The sequence below is a fragment of the Dermacentor albipictus genome, chromosome 5, assembly GCF_038994185.2.
Source record: "Dermacentor albipictus isolate Rhodes 1998 colony chromosome 5, USDA_Dalb.pri_finalv2, whole genome shotgun sequence".
In the NCBI taxonomy this organism is placed as follows: domain Eukaryota; kingdom Metazoa; phylum Arthropoda; class Arachnida; order Ixodida; family Ixodidae; genus Dermacentor; species Dermacentor albipictus.
The window spans coordinates 64,504,877-64,524,170 of NC_091825.1; the positions used below are offsets into that span (position 1 = coordinate 64,504,877).

At 47.1% G+C, this 19,294-nt stretch overlaps 1 protein-coding gene across 2 annotated transcripts in view; it reads left to right on the forward strand.

The window, feature by feature from the left end:
* Positions 1-478: 478 nt before the first annotated feature.
* The window catches only part of LOC135911705 (abasic site processing protein HMCES-like), a 38,190-nt gene continuing 19,374 nt past the window's right edge, over positions 479-19,294 (forward strand). The window contains exons 1-5 of one of the 2 annotated variants that reach the window (XM_065444059.2): positions 479-672; positions 5,251-5,388; positions 5,936-6,163; positions 9,166-9,361; positions 11,688-11,762. In XM_065444059.2, the coding sequence (XP_065300131.2) occupies positions 653-672; positions 5,251-5,388; positions 5,936-6,163; positions 9,166-9,361; positions 11,688-11,762 (657 nt within the window). In that variant the 5' untranslated portion in view covers positions 479-652. The remainder of the gene's footprint in view (positions 673-5,250; positions 5,389-5,935; positions 6,164-9,165; positions 9,362-11,687; positions 11,763-19,294) is intronic. The other variant, XM_065444058.2, reaches the window with a different exon arrangement.

Below are 19,294 nucleotides of genomic sequence, written 5' to 3' on the forward strand. Positions count from 1 at the left end.
TGATTTTGTAGCAGACGCGCTCAATTTCTTTAACTTGCTGTCGTCTGCATTTTGATTCCAGTGTGCATTTCATTTGTGCTTCACTATTTTTTACTTTTTTTACACAGGAAGAAAATGTAGCCCAAAAATAGCCTCATAGCCAAAACGAAAATTCTGTCGCCAACTCGGACAAAGAGTAGCCCAATTTGGCTATTAATAGCCCAATATGGCAACCCTGCAACCAACAAACCAGAGAATGATGATGACCAACAACCGAATGCCGAGGCCTCGCCGCACCGACGTCGTTGCTTTTCTCCTTACCAATCTAGTTGCACGCACATATGTCTCGGAATAAGGACGAACAAAAGGGCGGCAAGCGAGAAATGCGCGCTGCAGGATTGCAAGATAAGCTAGACTAAGAATACTGGAGGCTAGAAACGCGCAACTGCACCAAGACAGATCACTGGAAAACACACCGTGACGCCACCCTCGGCACTGTGATGCATCGACGAAGACGACGAAGATGGCTGTTGGACCTGTTCCGGGGGCTGATGGCGATGGCTTGATTGGAGATCAGTGTACCTTGTCTGAAAATTTTTCCTGATCCGCTGGCCGACCTGCCCCTCCCCGGGACGACGAGCTCCAGCCTCAGCCGAGTCGCCGCCGGTACACCATGTGCGGCCGCATGGCATGGTACGTCTGCCCCGTTGCTTTAGCGTTGCGGCAAGCCACCATGGTCTTTGATTGCTATGGTAGTTGCGTCGCGGCGACGAGTGTGTGCGTGCATATCTATGTGTATATATATAGAGAGAGGGCACAGCATATTGCGTTAAAGCGAACGACCAATAACACGTTATCTCTGAGCTAACTCAAGTTTAAAAATACGCCGACGCACGCTAGGGGGACGCGACTAAGCGCACCTTGTTGGCTATTGCGTGGACCGACTGACACTATTTTCGTATTTTGCCCAATTTGACGATTAATTAGTATTATTTAACCAACTTTACAAGTATTAACGTCAGAACAATTCTTCCAATGAGAAAGTTGGAGAGCGTTCTAGGAAACGTCTAATTCATCATTTTCTTACTTCCTACTTGCTACGTATAGTCACTTTTCCTGCACTCTAAGGAAAGCTCGCAATACGAGAAATAAGGAAGCGCGTGATATGCCTGCATGTCTGCTAACACGCCGCGATTGCAGTATTCCCAAACATGCCGCGTATGAACGATAAGCACACTTAGCACAGCTTCTGGGCTACCCGGTCTGCTTATTTCTTTTATAAACTGCCGAGAGTGAAGCACATCATTAGCATGAATCGCGCGACCAAAGCCTGTGTCTCTGCGCTGCCACTATCTAAGCAGCAGCATGTCAGTCTAAATGCGCTCTTTGTAGGTCAGTACGTAAGAATGTCGAAATTTGCAGCCCAGAGCTACCTCACAGTAAAGTACATAAAGCCACCGTTGAGTACAACCAGGAAGCTCGCGATGTCACCTTCTGCAAAATGGTGGCGCTATCTGCCACCACTATGAAAAAACGCGCGCCGCGCATTGACAGGTGACGCTACTGGTCCTTTGCAGAGAAATCGGCATCTTTTGAGCCATGTTCTCAGCCGTGATACGCACTTGCCACTGCCTTGAATTAGTGTTGTTTCTGTTGCTTCAGGCAGTGTAGGCCAGCGTATATACATGCTTCCCTCGCTCGCGCATTAACGTTGGCAAGCTTCAAATGAGTCTTAACAATAATGCGTTTGTCGATCATACGCAATGCATTTGAGAGCTCTGTAATTGCGGCGCTCAAGGGGGTTTATGTCGTCTGACTTTTTCTCTATTTCGCGGGCTTTCTTTAGAGTGCGGAAAAAGATTGTTCTGTAGCAGTTAGGTAGTTAGAAAAAATGCTGAATTAGATGTTTCCTATGCGATTTTCAGATTTCTCATCGAAAGTATTGTCCAAACTTTAATATCAGCGAAGTTGGCAAGTTATCGTAAAGGGAGTGACAACCGGTCAGAACGTGTTGTGAGATGGTAGTGGAAAGGAAAAGACCATAATTTGTAGTGATGAAATTGAGCATGTCGTTCGCTATTAAAGTAGAACTAATAATGAAATTGGCACAGGAAGTCACAAAAAATGGTAAGTGGCGTGAACTGGCGGTGAAACCTCGGTAGTTCTGAGGAAGTGTGAGAGATTAGTGTACGTAAGTGGGCTGCTATTGGGTACTGCATACTCATACTTACTGCTTAAAATTACAGTTCTTATAATATTAGGCGTATTATTGTACGCGCATTATTAAGTAAAGAAAGTCTACGCTGACGAGCGGCGCTGCGTTCGTCGTTACGAATGGACCGGTGCGTCGCGTCGCTCAATGTATGGCGGCGCACATGAATGCTGTTGAATGCGGACGAGTTTGTGAGCGAGTATACTCCGGGTTATGTGGTTCTTGTGAAACACAAAGTGCCATGCACTAGTTGTGCCGTGAATGGCGGGGTGCGACACTTCGATAATAATAGCACTACTGGCATATCCTACCACTTGGCTAAAAATATCTCTGGCGCATGTGGCTACCAAAAGCATGGCCTTCGAGACTGGCTTCTGTCACTTGGAGGGAGCCGTCGCTGGTGCATAGGTTTGGACGCCACCTGTAATTGTAGAAATAATGAAGCACATCAGAAAACATGAACCGCAGGTACTTTGGCTTGATAAACAAAATATTACAGCTAGCGTCGCATTTGCAGTGTGCTTCCCACCAGTGCCAGCGCTTAATCACTATTGCGCTCACCTATAATTGTTTCCAGCAGGAAGCGCGATGCAGACGGGAAAATTCAGATAAGAAATGTTCCACGCCGTTTTCTGCGCTACCACCGTACGGTTCGACACTCAGACCAGTAAGCTTCCCGTTGCACCAAAAGAATGGGTATCGTGAAAATTTGTCTTCAATCCGTTTAACCAATGATGCAGTTAGGCAAAATACAAAAAATAGCGTGACTTCCTCCACATAATAGCCAACGACATGCATTTGGTCTCGTCTTCGTTGGGTACTTCGGCATATTTTCAAACCTGGGCTAAGGTGGCCAAGGCTAGCTGGGTCACCCTGTATAATATAAGTAAACGTAAGAAAATTAAACTGGGCACTTTTGAAAAAAAAGTCGCACATTCGCGAAGCATCGCTTGATATATATATATATATATATATATATATATATATATATATATATATATATATATATATATATATATATATATATATATATATATATATATATATATATATATATATACATATATATATATGTATGTGTGTGTGTGTGTGTGTGTGTGTGTATGTGTGTGTGGATTGTTTTTTTATAATTACTGTGATAAAGCCTAGTTTAACATTTTCCCTTCAAGTGCAACTGCCACAATCCTTGCGGTGAACGGACCGCATAAAAGACAATTTCTTTATTACACTTAAGTCTCCTAACCGCGCAATCGCGGACAATATCAGTGCCAAAGCGCAGGGCAACGAGTAGGTTTTTTTTAGTTTTCCTGAGAATGCATGAATTGTAAAGATTGCCTCAATTAGTTGTGCCTATAGTTAGTTTGGTTTATACCTTTCTATTCACTATTACTTTCTACCGCGCGAATTGCACCCCGCCTTTCTACCCTTGCGCGCGCGAGACCAAATCACCATCCTCTGCTCACCCTCGCACACTTTCACTCGCACCTGTAGCATACGGCGCGCGGTCACGCTGATATCGCACTCGGCCTTTATACGGAACATCACGGCGACGCTGACGATGACGACGAAAATGAGCCTATAGTACCCATATAATTCTATCGCAAGGGAAGGGATCCGAAGGGAAGGGAAGCGTAGCAGGGGGCGGCAGAAAGTTAGGTGGGCGGATGAGATTAAGAAGTTTGCAGGGACGGCATGGCCACAATTGGTACATGACCGGGGTTGTTGGAGAAGTATGGGAGAGACCTTTGCCCTGCAGTGGGCGTAACCAGGCTGATGATGATGATGAATTCTATCGCAATAAAAGGAACGGGTCTGCCACTGTACGCGCTTGCGTCTCCCGTTCGGGCTCGGTTGACCTGAGGTAATGACTCGACGGTAACGTACTCCTGCAGCGTGCATATGGCTGGAAAGAATGAAACACGGGAAACGAAGAGTGGGAGCTGGTCATAAACACCTCTTGCAGGTGATCGGTTGAAAGCGCATTGTGTAGAGCTACTGCGCCTTGCCTGACAAACCTCTGAGAATGACTCACGCCAGTGTCGTTCGAAACGGCGGACGTGAAAGCGCAATACACTTTTCACGCGACAGCATTAATTAGCCCGTGTCGCAGAAACTCCGGCGTCGGCCTACCGCGTCGGCGTTGGACGTCGCGTCGGCAACAAGTGTTTTGAACGAAATTCTGAACCACACATATACCCAACCACTTCTCTACCACCAAAGTTGCTCATATCTTGTCTTTCATTCTTTACGACGTTATTCCTAGGAATTTTGAGAATGGCAGCCGACAAACACATGTAATAAATAAAAAAAAAACACAACGACAGCGCATGTCCTTTATACTAGCTCTTCTCTGAGTGAAATATTAAAAGTGCGAAACAATAACAGGATAATGCTCCACGCAAGGGGCCGCGTTCACAGCTAGCGTTTCTGGGTAAACGTTACGGTAACATAAGCAGCAGTTGCCGGGAAGCATGAGAAGCAGTAGGGGTCTTTGAACCCTATCGCGTTCCACTCTTAAAGGCGAAGCTTAAGCTTCCTCCAATTTTTTAAAAACTTTCTTGGTGAGTTACCCCCCCCCCCCCCCCTCCTTTTTCGTGTGATGTATGCGTGGTTTCTATGCTCTTTCGTTGGCCAATCCCGGAGATAGTGCAGCCCAACTATAAGTGCCACTGGGATCACTTGGTATGGACCACACGGTATGTACCCTCGAGGTCACTGGGTACGTGGTAATTATGATAGGGAGGGTGAGGACAATGATAACTGATGATGATCAAGATGATGATAATGATGATACCTGACGAAAATATTTGGAAGGCGATTTAACCTCTAGTTGACGTTTATTGAACGTTGCCAATTCCGCGCGGCTCTCAAAATAAGTTGTACGCTTCGTTCATCCCCTTCTTATTTCCAACTTGGTCAGGAAGACTGTACTTCATCGAATTGCCTTCCAACATATTTTCTTTCTTTTTTTTACTCCCGTGTTCTGCGTTTTCTACTGAGGTGCGTTAGAGTGCGACACAGTGGCATGCATTCCTTTGAACGGCCTTCCTCCCTGACAGCGCCCTGAACAAGGCGTCGCTGCTGCACGCCTGCCAGTATCAGGATGACGCCGGTCGCTTCTGCAACCCAAAGTGGGTGGACCTCAACAGCCGCGGCGAGTACCGGCCCTCGTACAACATCTCTCCCCGGAACTACCAGTGAGTGGCACTGACGCGCTGTGTATACGGCATGTGCAATGTGCGTGCATCATTTGCACACACAAGCGCGCTTTTTGTGTGCATAGGAAGGTTTCCTACAGGAATTACTAGACGGACGACTCGTGCTAGTGGTTGCGGGAGCTGCAGGCATGGCGCTTCGGCGAGCATGAGAACGACGTTCAATACGTGGGTTTGCTTAAACTTTGTCCTTTCTGGCTTCAAACAGCGTTAGGGCTTTGCCAATAGATCATTTTCAACGACGTATTTGCCCTATGAATACAACAATTCGCAGGGCTGATTGCCTTGCTATGTTTAGAGAACTATGAGCGCTTGGAAAATTTAGAAAGCTAAAGCGTAATAAGTCACGTAGCAAGATCTTTTGAAGGCACAAAGCACGAAGATTAGACAAACACATGTACTACCCATAGTCTCCTGGCTGAACGAACACAGCGTCAGAGTTCTCTCTGGCAATTTTACTGCGGGAAACTCTGCGGTTGCGCGCCTTCTATCTTTACGTGCATTGCTGTCGCCCCGTCGCTGCGTGCAGCCCGGTGATGCTGAGCAGCGTCCACGTCCCCAAGAGCGTGAGGGGCCGCTCGGGCCACCGGATCATGATGAGCCCCATGCGCTGGGGACTCGTCCCTTCCTGGTTCTCGGGTGAGCCGCAGAACTTCATCTTCAACACGATCAACTGCCGCCTCGAGAGCTGCATGGACCGGCGCAGCTTCAAGGGCGCCATCACCGCCGAGAGGCGCTGCGTGGTCGTCGCCGAAGGGTGCGTACATGTTGCATATATACTACGCTGACTATAAGGGCCATGTGGCTTTCGCTGCGTGTCGAACAATCCACGTGACAGGGTCGACTGTGCCCTAACTGTCCTCTGGAGCCAACGTTTCGACAAGGAGGCTTGTCATCGCCAGGCCAGCAACTGCTTTCGCTTTGCAGCGTTTACCCCACTCTTCCTTACCCCGAGTGGCGCAGGATAATGAAGGGTTGCGAGACCTACCCTGTACGGACACCCTTATTCTCTTTCCCCTGTGGCGGTGGGAGTGAGTGAGATATATAAACACTGTAAAGAGAAGGCGGCTGCTGCTCTGACGAAGACGTCTCCTTGCCCAAACATTGGCTCCGGCGACATTACGTGTTCGACCACTGTAATCACGCCAAGCCTTTGCCTTCTAGGGGAGGTTTCTTCTGTAAGGGTCCACCTAGTAGGCATGTCCATTTTGCCTGCTGCTGAAGTGCTGATTGGGTGTGGCGCCTGGTTACTACGGACGCGGAGCCCAGCGCAACCAACCGGAGCTTCCTGCAGCAGAACGAAATGGACATGTCCACTAGGTGGACGCTTACAGAATACCTCCCATGCGCATCTCTACCTTGTTTCGATATCCGCATGACATGTGACTCTGCACAATATTACGAAAGGTGTCAGTACGCTCCTCGTTCTTGCAGTTTAGGGGGCCTTCATAAACATGATTTATTTGGGTATATAGGAAGTTCAGCTACTACACTGGCGTACATATTAAGTAATGGGGATAGCGCGATAAAAATTGCATCCCTCTGGTCCCTCACCTAACCGGGAAGCCAGACAGTGAAGGTGGCAGCACTGAATCAGATTACGAGGTGGAAGTTTTGTAGAAAAACGCCCCTTTTGCATTTATTTTGCCGAGGAAGGTTGATCATTAGCGGTGCAAATGAATCGAAAACATAATTTTTTAATATCTCGCCCAAATCTCAGTCCTGGTATGTCAGCGTAACGTAGTTGATTTTAAAGTATTTTCTCTCATTCAGGCGGCTTTTGTGCAGGAACGAGTCCCAGAACTCTACGGTTTGAGTGTTTCGTTTCTTTAGAGTGCAATTTAATAAAAGAAAAAAAAATACGTGTGTCGTCGATAGAGCAGACGCTGTCAAAATTCACGACGTTACGGAAGCCGGTTCGATCGACAACTTCGATATGGTGGAGTCACAATCCATCTTTCGTTCTTGCGTTACTCTGGCTTCGCAAGTCTCCGTTCGCGTTAACAGTTACATTTCTTTCCGCACTTCTAAAAAAAATGTAATTAACCAATCGAGTTTTGCCTCGATTTTTAGATAACGCTTTCACTTTAGTTTACGCCTCTCCTCTGGCGCTAAACACGGTCACAGTGGCATTGGTCTCTTAATGTCGCGGAGAATCGTCTGCAACCGTCTGCAAAGTCTGATTGTATGTGTGGGTTTTTATGAACACACAGTTCCCTGCTTTATTGTTTCTTTTCTGTTCAAAGACACCCTCTTGAATGACCGTGCTGCATTCTGCATCGAGTAAATAACAAAGCACTTACTTCGCTCGCCATCTGACGAAACCACAGCCAGTGAAGAAACATATGGAAAAGAAAGGGGGCGCTCTCTCAACGGTAAATCGACTTGCATTGAGATTTATTTCTTGAGTACAGCATACAGTAAAACACGCGAAAAATGCAAAAGACGGTCGCGTATAGCGCGTGCAGTTCGAGCGAGCACCTAGAGCATGACTCCTACAGCGTGCGTACCCTGCATGCCTCACAGCGATCGGGATGGGACACCCATTGCACTTTGAGTCTCCTGAAGGGAATGTTTTTTTAATATATTCTTATGGCCTCCTCGGGCACAATGTCCACCACCGTGGACAACGACTTTCATCAACTTCATGATTAAACCAGGAATAACATGCTAATACATTATTGTGTAACATAAAGCTAGACTGCACACTGCATATGACTGCACACTGCATATGTCAAGCGCGTAATGATCTTGTTGCCACAAGTTTTACAGATGTATGCTTTTGTGTAGGACATACCACTGCATTTTCACCGACGACGAAAAAAAAAATGAATTTGTTGTACATTTCAAATACCAGCAGATAACGCGACAATCCAGGATGAAAGAAACAACGCGAGAAACTGTCACGCGATGTTAAACCTGCATATTTGTGCTTAGGTGAACAAAAGGTGATTTTATCAGAGGAAACTGCCGAGATACGGATTCCTTGCGCGCGTTCATGGATTTGCTGATGTGAGCATGTGACCGTACCAGCTGATCAAAAAAATACTTTTCCAGAATAGCAACATACGGGTTGACAATAGGAACCGACTTTAGGAGGTGTTGGCGTCACAAAGGTTTTGTTGTATCTGAGGAAAATAAATGTTTCCGTGCATTGCGTGATCGGGGCCTGTTGAGTGCCGATCATGGTATAATTAGCGGCGTGACTAAAAAAAATTAAATATTTGAACTAGATAAGCGGCCACTGAGCACCGGCTACTGTCGGCATGAACTGGTCGCTTAAACGTGTGTTTGGTTGGTAAACAATGCAGATATGAATAAAGTATAGGGTAAAGAACGTCGCTCTGACAGCCTTTCTTCTTACCTGTTTCGGTCAAACAGCCTGCGCATTATTTTGCTACTGTAATGAGACAATTGGATAGATGATTTGTGCAGGCCATTTAACTTCTCGCGCCCTTGGCTGCTAAGCAATAACTAGTAAATTATAGGCCTAAATAATTTGCGCGAATGCTATTCATTGTCCACTTGGTTCTAGGTACTCGAGCACTGAATTGGAAGACAGTTAATTCCACCCCTGAATTTAGTATTCTTACCGGTGCGTGCAACTGAACAGAGCTGCACTTTTTTTTCTTTATTCCGCTCCACGCTTGCGTGACGACACGTAGCGAAAGCCGCAACCAGAAGCGGGGGAAACGCGCTTCCGTCCGCGTGGCGTTGAAGCTGTGCCGAGTGCAACCACGTTCGCTTTTTCGCCGGCAGGTTTTTCGAGTGGAAGAACGAGACGAACGGCAACAAGCAGCCGTACTTCGTGTACTTCAAGCAGCCCCGTGGCGTCGACATGGCGACGCGCGAATGGGACGGAGTGACCGACGCGCACCAGCTCATGCACAACGGCCACTGGATCGGGCCGCGCCTGCTGACCATGGCAGGCATCTTCGACGTCTCCACCTCCAAGGTAGGCCGCAGGCAACGCACAGCCAACAAACGCGCAGACACGAACGCTGAAGCACGCACAAACAACAGACATACGCATATACAAATACACACAGACATGCACGCGCATGAACACACACATACACACGCACTCACAAACAACAAACATGCATGCGCGGACACCCGTACGCACAACATGCAAACAACGTACATCCGTGCATGCTCACATGCATGCATAAACAAGAAGGAAACACGCGCTCCCACAAATATACGCATGCAGACGCGCACTCACGGAAACAACAAACCACACACGCATGCACGAACACGCGCACACGGCATACAAACACAAAGCAACAACATGCATCCATGCACGCACACATGCCTAAACAAGAAACACACACACATGCGTGTATACACACAACACATATGCACAAAAAAAACACACAGAAATGTATCCAGATGGGCACAAACAAATCAAGCACACACAGGCTTACACATGGGCACGCACCTTGTGCCTTGAACCAGTGTCGAGAAATAAATACTTCAAATCTGCGTCCAGATTTAACGCTGTTTTGGTTGATATCTTTCCGGACCGTGAAAAACCGCACTACGGAGAACGGGCGCAGCAGTGGCCTTTCACGACACATTTTCAGTCCGTATTTCTTGAAGGTTGTGTTTAGGCACAGAGTTTTTAAGAAAAGGTCATGCTTTAAGTGCTGACTTACTTATATTCCGCAACTAGTCGTCGCTGAAACACGTGGCGTACAACGTCCATATATATAGATATCGCTGGAAGATCTATGATCAGACGGTATTAAGGGATACAAATATACTCGCTAATGCACAGATCTACACCTGACACAAAAAAATTGGAGGACGCTTAAGCTTCGCCTTCAAGAGTGGAACGCGATAGCGTTCCCGTCGACCCGCCAATGGGTGTAAGACAATGGGCTACAGGGCAGCCATCACTTACGAGGCGCCCCGCATCAGACGCGGTGAGCGTCGAGCCATATGGTCGAGCAACGCGGCGTTCGGCGCAGCAACGAAACGTGCGCCTGAGCAAGCGGAGCGAACCAAAGAACTCGGTATCCCGGAGGGGGAAATGATGCACGCCAGCCAAACGCCGTGATCGGCACGGGCAGAGAGATAGAGAGATAGTGATCTAAAGAAAGGAAGGACGCTTGATTCTACAGAGGGAGCAAGGCGAAGCGTTGTCAGGGGAGAGAGTCCGACCCGCGACAGCTCCAATTCCAATGCGCGCGTGGCGCGCCATCTGTCGGGGCAGCGCCGTACATGGAGAGGAGGGGGTCTTCTGTGTTTGCCGCAAGATGTCTCTCCGTGTGCGGAAAGCGCAGAAGAAATGCAGCGAAACGCACTTCGCTACTCGTGTAATTGCGACTTCTGTAAGTTACATGTTCATAATTACCGATATACACCACAGTATAACTTTCCACGGCTCGTTTCGAAGGCAACACCGCATTCACTAGAGGCGCGTTTGTAACTTTTGGAAGCATCGAAATCGTGGCTGAGTGGTAGCGTCTCTGTCTCACACTCCGGAGACCCTGGTTCGATTCCCACCCAGCCCATCTTGGAAGTTGCTTTTTATTTATGGAGTGCCTGCCGTGATTTATCGCTCACGGTCAACGCCGCAAAACGCCGACACCGACGCCGACGACACCGGCTTTTCTGCGACACGAGCTCCTTAACGCTATCGCGTTAAAAAGATGTATAGTTTGCGCTGTTATGGCTTTTACCGGACTAACTATACGCTGTTTCAATCCTAGCAAGCAATGTACAAAGGCGGGAAAATTCGTGACCAGGAGATGTACGTACGCGGCATGTAATTCGATATACCAATAAGTCTGATACCTTTATTTCACAAAATATGACGTAACTTATACTGGAAGGCCTCGCAGATTTAAACCTATTTACCAGCGAACGACCAGCCCGTTTACCAGCGTCGTTGTGGTCCGGTTCAGGGGTCTGTGGTTCGGACTCGGGCATCACTCAGACGGTCGCTTGCCTACGCTACTGGAACGGCTAAAACATGGAGCTGGCCTGCGCTACACCGTAGTGTCGCACTAAGCCTGTTGCATGTTGGCGAGGAGATGAGGCCGGGAGGCTGAAGGAATCGAGGAACGGGTTTATTTTGCATATTTGCAGATGTGGATTGCCGTTTTGGGACGCAACAACGTCCACTAGGTGTAGTTGTAATATAGGAATCTCGCCACACACACATACGGGTGGATGATCATGTTGTGGTATTGTGTACATCTGGCAATCACTAGAAGCGCATTCGGAGACATTCCTGAATGTTTTGCTTTTCGCCCATCTTCCGTGATTCGCAGGATGTCCTGTACAGCTACAGCATTCTGACCATGGACGCTCCACGCTATCTGCAGTGGCTTCACAACCGTGTGCCCGTAAGTGGATATACGGACAATACCATGTCAGTCAAGCGCTCTGCGTTGGTGACGTCATTAGTGACGTCATTAGTTCCGCTTTCTATTCCCTGTTTTCCAGGAATTTCGCAAAAGCCGTGCTCACGTGGGGGGTCTCTAAACTCTACGATTCTGTGCTTTGGTGTGCGGTAATCAGTGATCTCGAATTATTTCTAGTTATGCCAGAAACTTCAATAACTCAACTTGTAACAGAACTTATGCTCTGATATAATATCTATAATGAAAACTATGAATTTTTACTGTAGTGCTTTTTTCTATATTTTCTTCTTTTTTATTTGAATTTCGTCCCCTGTCGTCTCAGTGACTTCTAATTAATTATAATTATTCCAGACACATGAGTAACTCATATTGTAATTAAACTTATGCTCTGATATCATACCTATAATTAAGCCCATGAATTTTGTACTGTACTATTTTTTTCTATTTTTATGCAAAGCATATTACGAGGGCTCAACCCAGCTCCTCAGGCGCGGCGGTGACCATGAAATCACGTGACACCGTGACGTCACGACAGAGGAGAAGTGGCTTTGGCTCAACTCTTGCAAGACGGGCTGGGTGGGAATCGAACCAGGGTCTCCGGAGTGTGGGACGGAGACGCTACCACTGAGCCACGAGTTTTTTTTTTTTTTTTTATTACCGGCTTGGCAAGTACATACAAATATTGTCAAATGAATCCGAATGTTAAAACGTCTAGTCTTTACTAAGACTGACGTGTCATGTTAAAATGGCTTCATCGAAGCCAAACTGTCCAACACTGAAAGCCAATTTGGCGGATCACTTAGCAGTTTCAACACTTCGCTTGTATAATTAACATTCTCGGTAAAATAATACATTGCTGGCCTTGCATCAACATCAGCATTGCGTACAGCCATACGAGTTCGCCACACACTTTGCATACACAATAGCATCAACATGTCCACCGGCACACCGTCAGGTTCAGCACATGGCAAAAACCTTATTCCGAACGCAGTGATAGGAAGCTCCTTTTTTATTGTTCTTTGCAGGATGTCCCAAAGAAAGCGGGCATCGTGGCAGTCAAGAAAAATATGTTCGACAGTTTCTTCCTTGTTACATATAAGACAGTTGTCTGACCCTGGGACAAACAAGCCCTTGCTTCTTAGCCATGGCTTAACAGGCAGTGTGCCGGTATGCAGTTTGAAAAAGAATGATTTTGTGTTAGCTCGTACAGGCATATTATTGACTCGCTTGAAAACATCTCGTTCAGGCCCTAAGTAATACATAGAACGATACACTGGTGTAGGTATAAACACTTCAACAAGATCCTTATACAACTGTTTTCGTGACACTGCAAACAAGTAGTCTTTCGAAAAACGAGCGTTTAGAAGACGTATCGCCATGGAAACTTCACGCAGATAGCCCTTTAGTGCCATCGGTTTGATTGCGTGCGACGATACAACAAAATCGGGCAAAGCGTCGCGCAATCTCACTTGGATTACCGTCCGCAGAAACCCATCGGTTTGGTCGCGGAAGAAAACAAATCTCGATACAAGTTGCTTGAAAAACAAATGCGTTAAACCAAGTCCCCCATTGCGCAATGTGTGAAACAAATTACTTCTGCTCGTGCGTTCCCACACCGAACCCCAAATAAACTCTGCAAACACTCTGTGTATTTTTTGAATTGAAGATCGGCTCATGCATAGCACCTGCAGGACGTAGAACACTTTAGCTACTAAAAAGATATTACATACTTTGGCCCTAGCAAACATCGAAAAGTTGTGGCCTCCCCATTTGTTAGTTTGCTCTTTCATTCCGTCTCTCTCGCTCGTCCAGTATTCGATTGGCTCACGGTAGGCACTGAGTGGAACCCCAAGATAAGTGCCGGGTAATACACTCCATTGCATTTTGCAAAAGACCTCTGGTGCATCTGGCCAATTCCCGTGCCAAAGCCCTAAACATTTTGACCAACTTATGGCACTACCGGAAGCCTTGCAAAAAGCTTGGGCTTCCCTCACAGCTTCTGCAATGCTCTGTTTATCGCGACAGAACACTGCTATGTCGTCGGCATAAGCTAAAACTTTTATTTCTCTACCAAAAAATGTGTACCCGCGAATATTATGGTTATGTAGTAACTTTAAACAGAAAGGTTCTAAATAAAGTGCAAAGAGCAAGGCTGAGGTCGGACAGCCTTGCTTTATGCTAGACATTACTGCAATCCGCCTGCTCAGTTTGTTGTTAATGATTAAGTTTGTGGTACAACCATCATACATCATTCTTACCCCGTCCAAAATGACTGATCCGACATTAACATAATCAAGAAGTATAAACAGGATTTCGTGGGACACCCTGTCAAAAGCTTTGGCCAAATCTAGTTGTAGCATAGCTACATGATCTCCCATCGTATCGCAACATTCAAGTATGCTTCGCGCTATATGTATATTTGTGAATATAGTCCTGCCTTTTATACCGCATGTCTGATGTGTACCTACTAGGGATTTGACTACACTTTGAAGGCGATGGGCGAGCACCTTCATAAATACTTTATAGTCAATATTTGCTAAGCTTATTGGCCGGTAGGTCTCTACGGATTGAAGTTTAATGGGGTCTGTTGATTTAGGTATCAGTACTACGTGTGTCTGTCGGAAAGAAGGAGGCGTCCATTTTTGTTCGTAACACTTGGTTATGACGCGGTGCAGAGCCTCAGCCATTTCAACCTTGAAAATTTTATATATCGCTGCCCCAAGTCCATCCGGTCCAGGCGATTTCCTTACACTAAGGTCATCTATAGCCTTTTCAATTTCTGCTACAGAAATCGGCCTCTCAAGGGCATCCTTGAGTTGACCATCAATTTTCGGCATAAGAGGTAAATATTCACTCTTAAACGCAGAGATCTCGCTTGTCCTCTTGCTTAGCAGCGTGCTATAGTAGTCAACGAAAGCACGTTCTATCATTTCCCCGTCATTTGTAAGCTGCCCTTGAAAAACGATTTCTTTTACTTCCTTGGTCATAGCGTACCTCTTCTCTTCACTTAAAGCTCGCTTGGTGGGCGTTTCACCCAGCCATACGCGTTCAGCGCGTGCTCTTAAAACCGCGCCACGATATCTCTCTTCATCAATCACTTCAAGTTTCGCTTTAATTTGTTTAATATCATGTGCAAATATACCAGCCCCGCCGCTTTCCATGTTCAACAGGTATGCCAACGTGCATTGCAGTTGCTTTTCTTCTTGCTTTTGTTTCTGCCGCAACACGCATGCTCTCTCTAAAGCAATTGTTTTCGCTTCGGTTTTGAACATCTCCCAAGCTTCTACAACATTTTTTGCATCCTCAAGGAGAACAGCGTCTAATTTCTCTTTTATTCTTTTAAGAAATACTTCATCTTGCATAAGGTTGTCATTAAGTTTCCATAGGTGCCAATTAAATTTCTGTTCTTTCTTTTTCATACCTATCGTAACCGTTACCAAACAATGATCGCTGAAACTGACACATTCCACACCATATTCAGAAAGTAGTGGAACTAAGTGAACAGGAACATAGATGCGGTCTAACCTTGAGTGGCTGTCTCCTTGAAAATGCGTATATTGCACATGACTGTAAGAACCAAGAACACTCCCAACATCCTCTAGATCAACATCACACAAAATTTCATGCAGAAGTGCGGCACTTTTATCGTGGCTAAGTTGCTTTTTCGATCGATCTATCGGCCGGCATACACAATTGAAGTCGCCAAACATTAGGACGTGTCTTTCACACCGCAAGAAAGACCTCAGATAAACGAAAAATTGTTCACGTTCTCGAGCATTATTAGGGGCGTATACACAAACCGCCCGCCACAGCAATCCAGAAAAAGAAAAATCACAAATAAGCAAACGCCCCCCTTCACATGAAGTAACTTGTTGCTCTATTATCCCAATGCTATTTCTAATAAACAAAAGGCAGCCCCCAGAAGTACCACTCGCGTGGCAAACGCATACATTGTACTTATTTCTGAAAATTTCAACCAAACGAGCCGTTTTTTCTTCAGATTCAATTTTTGTTTCTTGTACAGCCATCAAATCAATGTCTTTTTCTAGTAACATGCGACTTATCTGACACTGTCTTCGCCTCTGCGACAACCCTCTGACGTTTAATGTCGCCAAACGAAGCGGACTGGTGAGGTTAATAGCGTCTGCCATTGTTTTAGTTAGATTTAGGGTACGCCCCTACACAATTTTTCTTAGGAAACATACGGACTCTGGTATGCAGTGATGCTCGAAGAACATGGCCCTCCCTTTCGAGCCGACGACTGCCAACCCACGTAGTCGCAGGCCCGTTCCCGATCAAAGATCGGGTTTTGGAAGTTCTTCCCGGGACACAACCTCCGCTAAGGCGGAGGTGGCCCGTGTAGCAGCCGTCTGTCTGGCGGCACGTTGAGTTTGACCTTCAACGTCGACCTTCGGCCTGTCTGGGTTTTCTGTGGCGGTCTTTCGGTACCCGCGCCGTCGGTGTCTTGGCTGAGGTCCTCAACATCGTCGCGCAACCGTTTTCCGGCACCTTTAGCGTTGGAAGTCATGTCCATGCTCTCGGAGATGCTGACTGTCTCGTCAACCGCGGTGGTTGGGGTTGCTTGGATAGTTGAAGACGCACTCGTCGCCTCAACACCACTTTCCTTGACTTGAACCTTGGCAGGTGGAGGCGTCGAATCGGGCACGTTGCCCTTATCAGTCCCCTCCGAGTTCACATTTTCGGTCTTCATCTCCAGAGATGTAGACTGAGCATCCGCCCCTTCAGCTGCTTCCTTAGCGGCCTCCTCGGCATCCTCTTCATCCATAAGGAGCTCCGATGTGTCTTCGCTCCCGCCTGGACCAGCAACGTTGGCGTACGTTCTCACGCACTGGGTCTCGTCGTGGCCGAAGTGACGACACAGCCCACAGCGTGGAACCCGGCATTCTCGTCTAATGTGTCCGGTGCCACGGCACCGGAGGCAGAGGGGTGCTCTGCCCGGGACAATGACGAGAGCCAGGTCTTCCGCGACCCGAAGCTGATGTGGTAGGTCGTCCGCTGTCATTCCGGGCTTGAGTTTAAGGACCACAGACCGTGTCGTGGTTCCTTTGTCGTTGCAGCCTTGTACTTTCCACTTCTCCCTCGTCACTTCGGTCACTCTCCCGAACGGTGCCAACGCTGTTCGGACGTCTTCATCAGGAACACCGTGCAGCAGCCAGAAGAGCTTGAGCCTGACACCCTGATTGCACGGGTCAATGACCACGCATCGATGTTCTTTAACAAGAAATGCTTCAGCGTCAAGTATCTTCTTTTTTGCCGCCTCGTTCGAAAAAGTTACGGCCCACACACGATTCATCTGATAAGCCCCGAGGGCCACCACTTCCGGCAGCAGCATCAGTCTTGAAAGCGCGTCCCTGAAGTGCTCAACACGGTAAGGCCGTGCTTTAACTTCGCCGTGGATAAAAATAGTGTTCAAAACACTAGCACCTGAAGGAAGTTGTGGTAGAACCATCTGGTAGTCCGGAGAAGGCTTTTCCGTTGACCGGGAACCGCGGCCAAGGGCCGCTGTAACCGCTCCTGGGGAGCAAGACATTCCGCGTCCGTTCACTGCGGTGGCCGGAAGTGGAACTACTGAGCCACGAGTACAACGCTTCAAAGCGGTACAAAAGCGCCTCTAGTGAATGCGGTGTTGCCTTAGAAACGCGCTGTTTCTAAGGCGTGCGTCTCTTGCTCAGGCGCACATTTCGTTGCCGCGCCGAACGCTGCTTTGCTCGACGCTCACCGCGTCCAATGCGGGGCGCGTAGTCGCTGCCCTGTAGCCCATTGTCTTACACCCCTTGGCGGGTCGACGGGAACGCTGTCGCGTTCCACTCTTGAAGGCGAAGAAGTAATGCATGAGTTGTTTCTTCGTCTAGCCGAACCAAATATAGCCAAGCAACAGCAGTTCACCAGGCTAAACAGTGGTTCAACAACTAAAATAAAGGCTAGTATGCTTCGCATCCTGGGCTTAACCTTACCTAAGCCACAGCCATTTTTTTTTCTGATTTATATTGAATTTACTCCCCAGTTGTCTCAGGAGGTGAACCGGAAGTGCTCCGCAAGAAGCGAGAGTGTTACTCGATGCTCGCGCTACTAAAAAAATAAAGCTACGTTGTTTTTGAGGACGAACCACTAAAATATGCTTCTCATAGGATAAGGATTATACGGCTATATCGCAAATGCGTATTTCAACGTGTCTGAGATAGATGTTCATGCGTAATTAAATTCGGCGTTTCCGTTGCCTTCATACATTGCTCCGCTCCTTATACACCGTAGGAATCGGCCTATACTGCAAAATCCTGCACAAGAATTACTATTCGTTCTGTCTCATAGTTGTTACATTTTGTGCACATAACGAACATATATATATATATATATATATATATATATATATATATATATATATATATAAAGAGAGAGGGAGAGAGAACGGTTCTGCTTAGATGTAGTGGAAACGAAGAAAAGAACGAGAGCAATCAGTAGGGAAATGTGCATGTTCAGCAAATAACTCAATAGTAGGGGTGGGCGAATATTTGAAGGTTTCCATTAGTAATCGAATATTACAGCTAATTATTTGGACTCGTATTTTAAAATGACCTCTTCGGTACTTTCGAATATCAAACTATCCGCAATATTTCGCGACAACCCACTTTTAAAGTCGGGTTGCTGTTCCCCCTTGCTAAACAAGGTATAGCAAATTATCAGAAGTGTAACAAGGACAAAAGTTTTTGAAGCAGTGCCGGAACAAAATGGGTAATGCAAGCTTTCGATTTCACGGCAAAAGCCTAATGAAAACTTGATTTTTGCTTGTTGTTTGTAATTTCGCGTTTCTTGCAGTCTAGTCATGTAAACGTTTTATTTTTTACGCTACAACAAGGGACATATTCCTTGGAACGAACCGTTTTACGTGAAGCTACAGCACACAAGTCCTTTTTCTTCTTCAAGCGAAGCTTGTATTGCCTCACAAGGTTCGGTGGTGGTTTGGTCACGCAAAGATACAGTTGGTCTCAGAGCAGAGCAGCTGCGGGAAAGAGCGGTTTGGTGTGTTGACAGTTGCGCCGGTGCGTGACATTATCAAGGATTCCAGCTGCATAGGCGCGCGCTCACGACGCGACGCGCGCAACCAATCAGAGCTGTTTCGCTTCCGCCGGGGAGGGGAAGGGCAGGAAAGAGTCTCGCGCGCACTGCGCCGGCTTCGATTCCGTTCAGTTCATTCTCGGAAAACGGATGGAACACCAAGCGTTGTGAGTTCCCCGGAGAAACTGACAGCGTTCAGCGAGCGGCGGCGAGAACTCGTCCGCGAGAGGATTCGCTGTCGGCGCGCCAATCCAGCCGTTAGAGCCAACCGGGCCCAGGAAATCGAGAGGACCCCGTGCTAAAAAAGCAGGAGGCCGAAGCAATCCGGCACCGTTACCTTGCAGGTTACTTAACCGTGACGAAGGTCAGATGCACGCAAGACAAGCTCCGCTTATCTCCATATTCCGGTAGGGGAAGGGTTAGTCAATTTTTGTTCACAA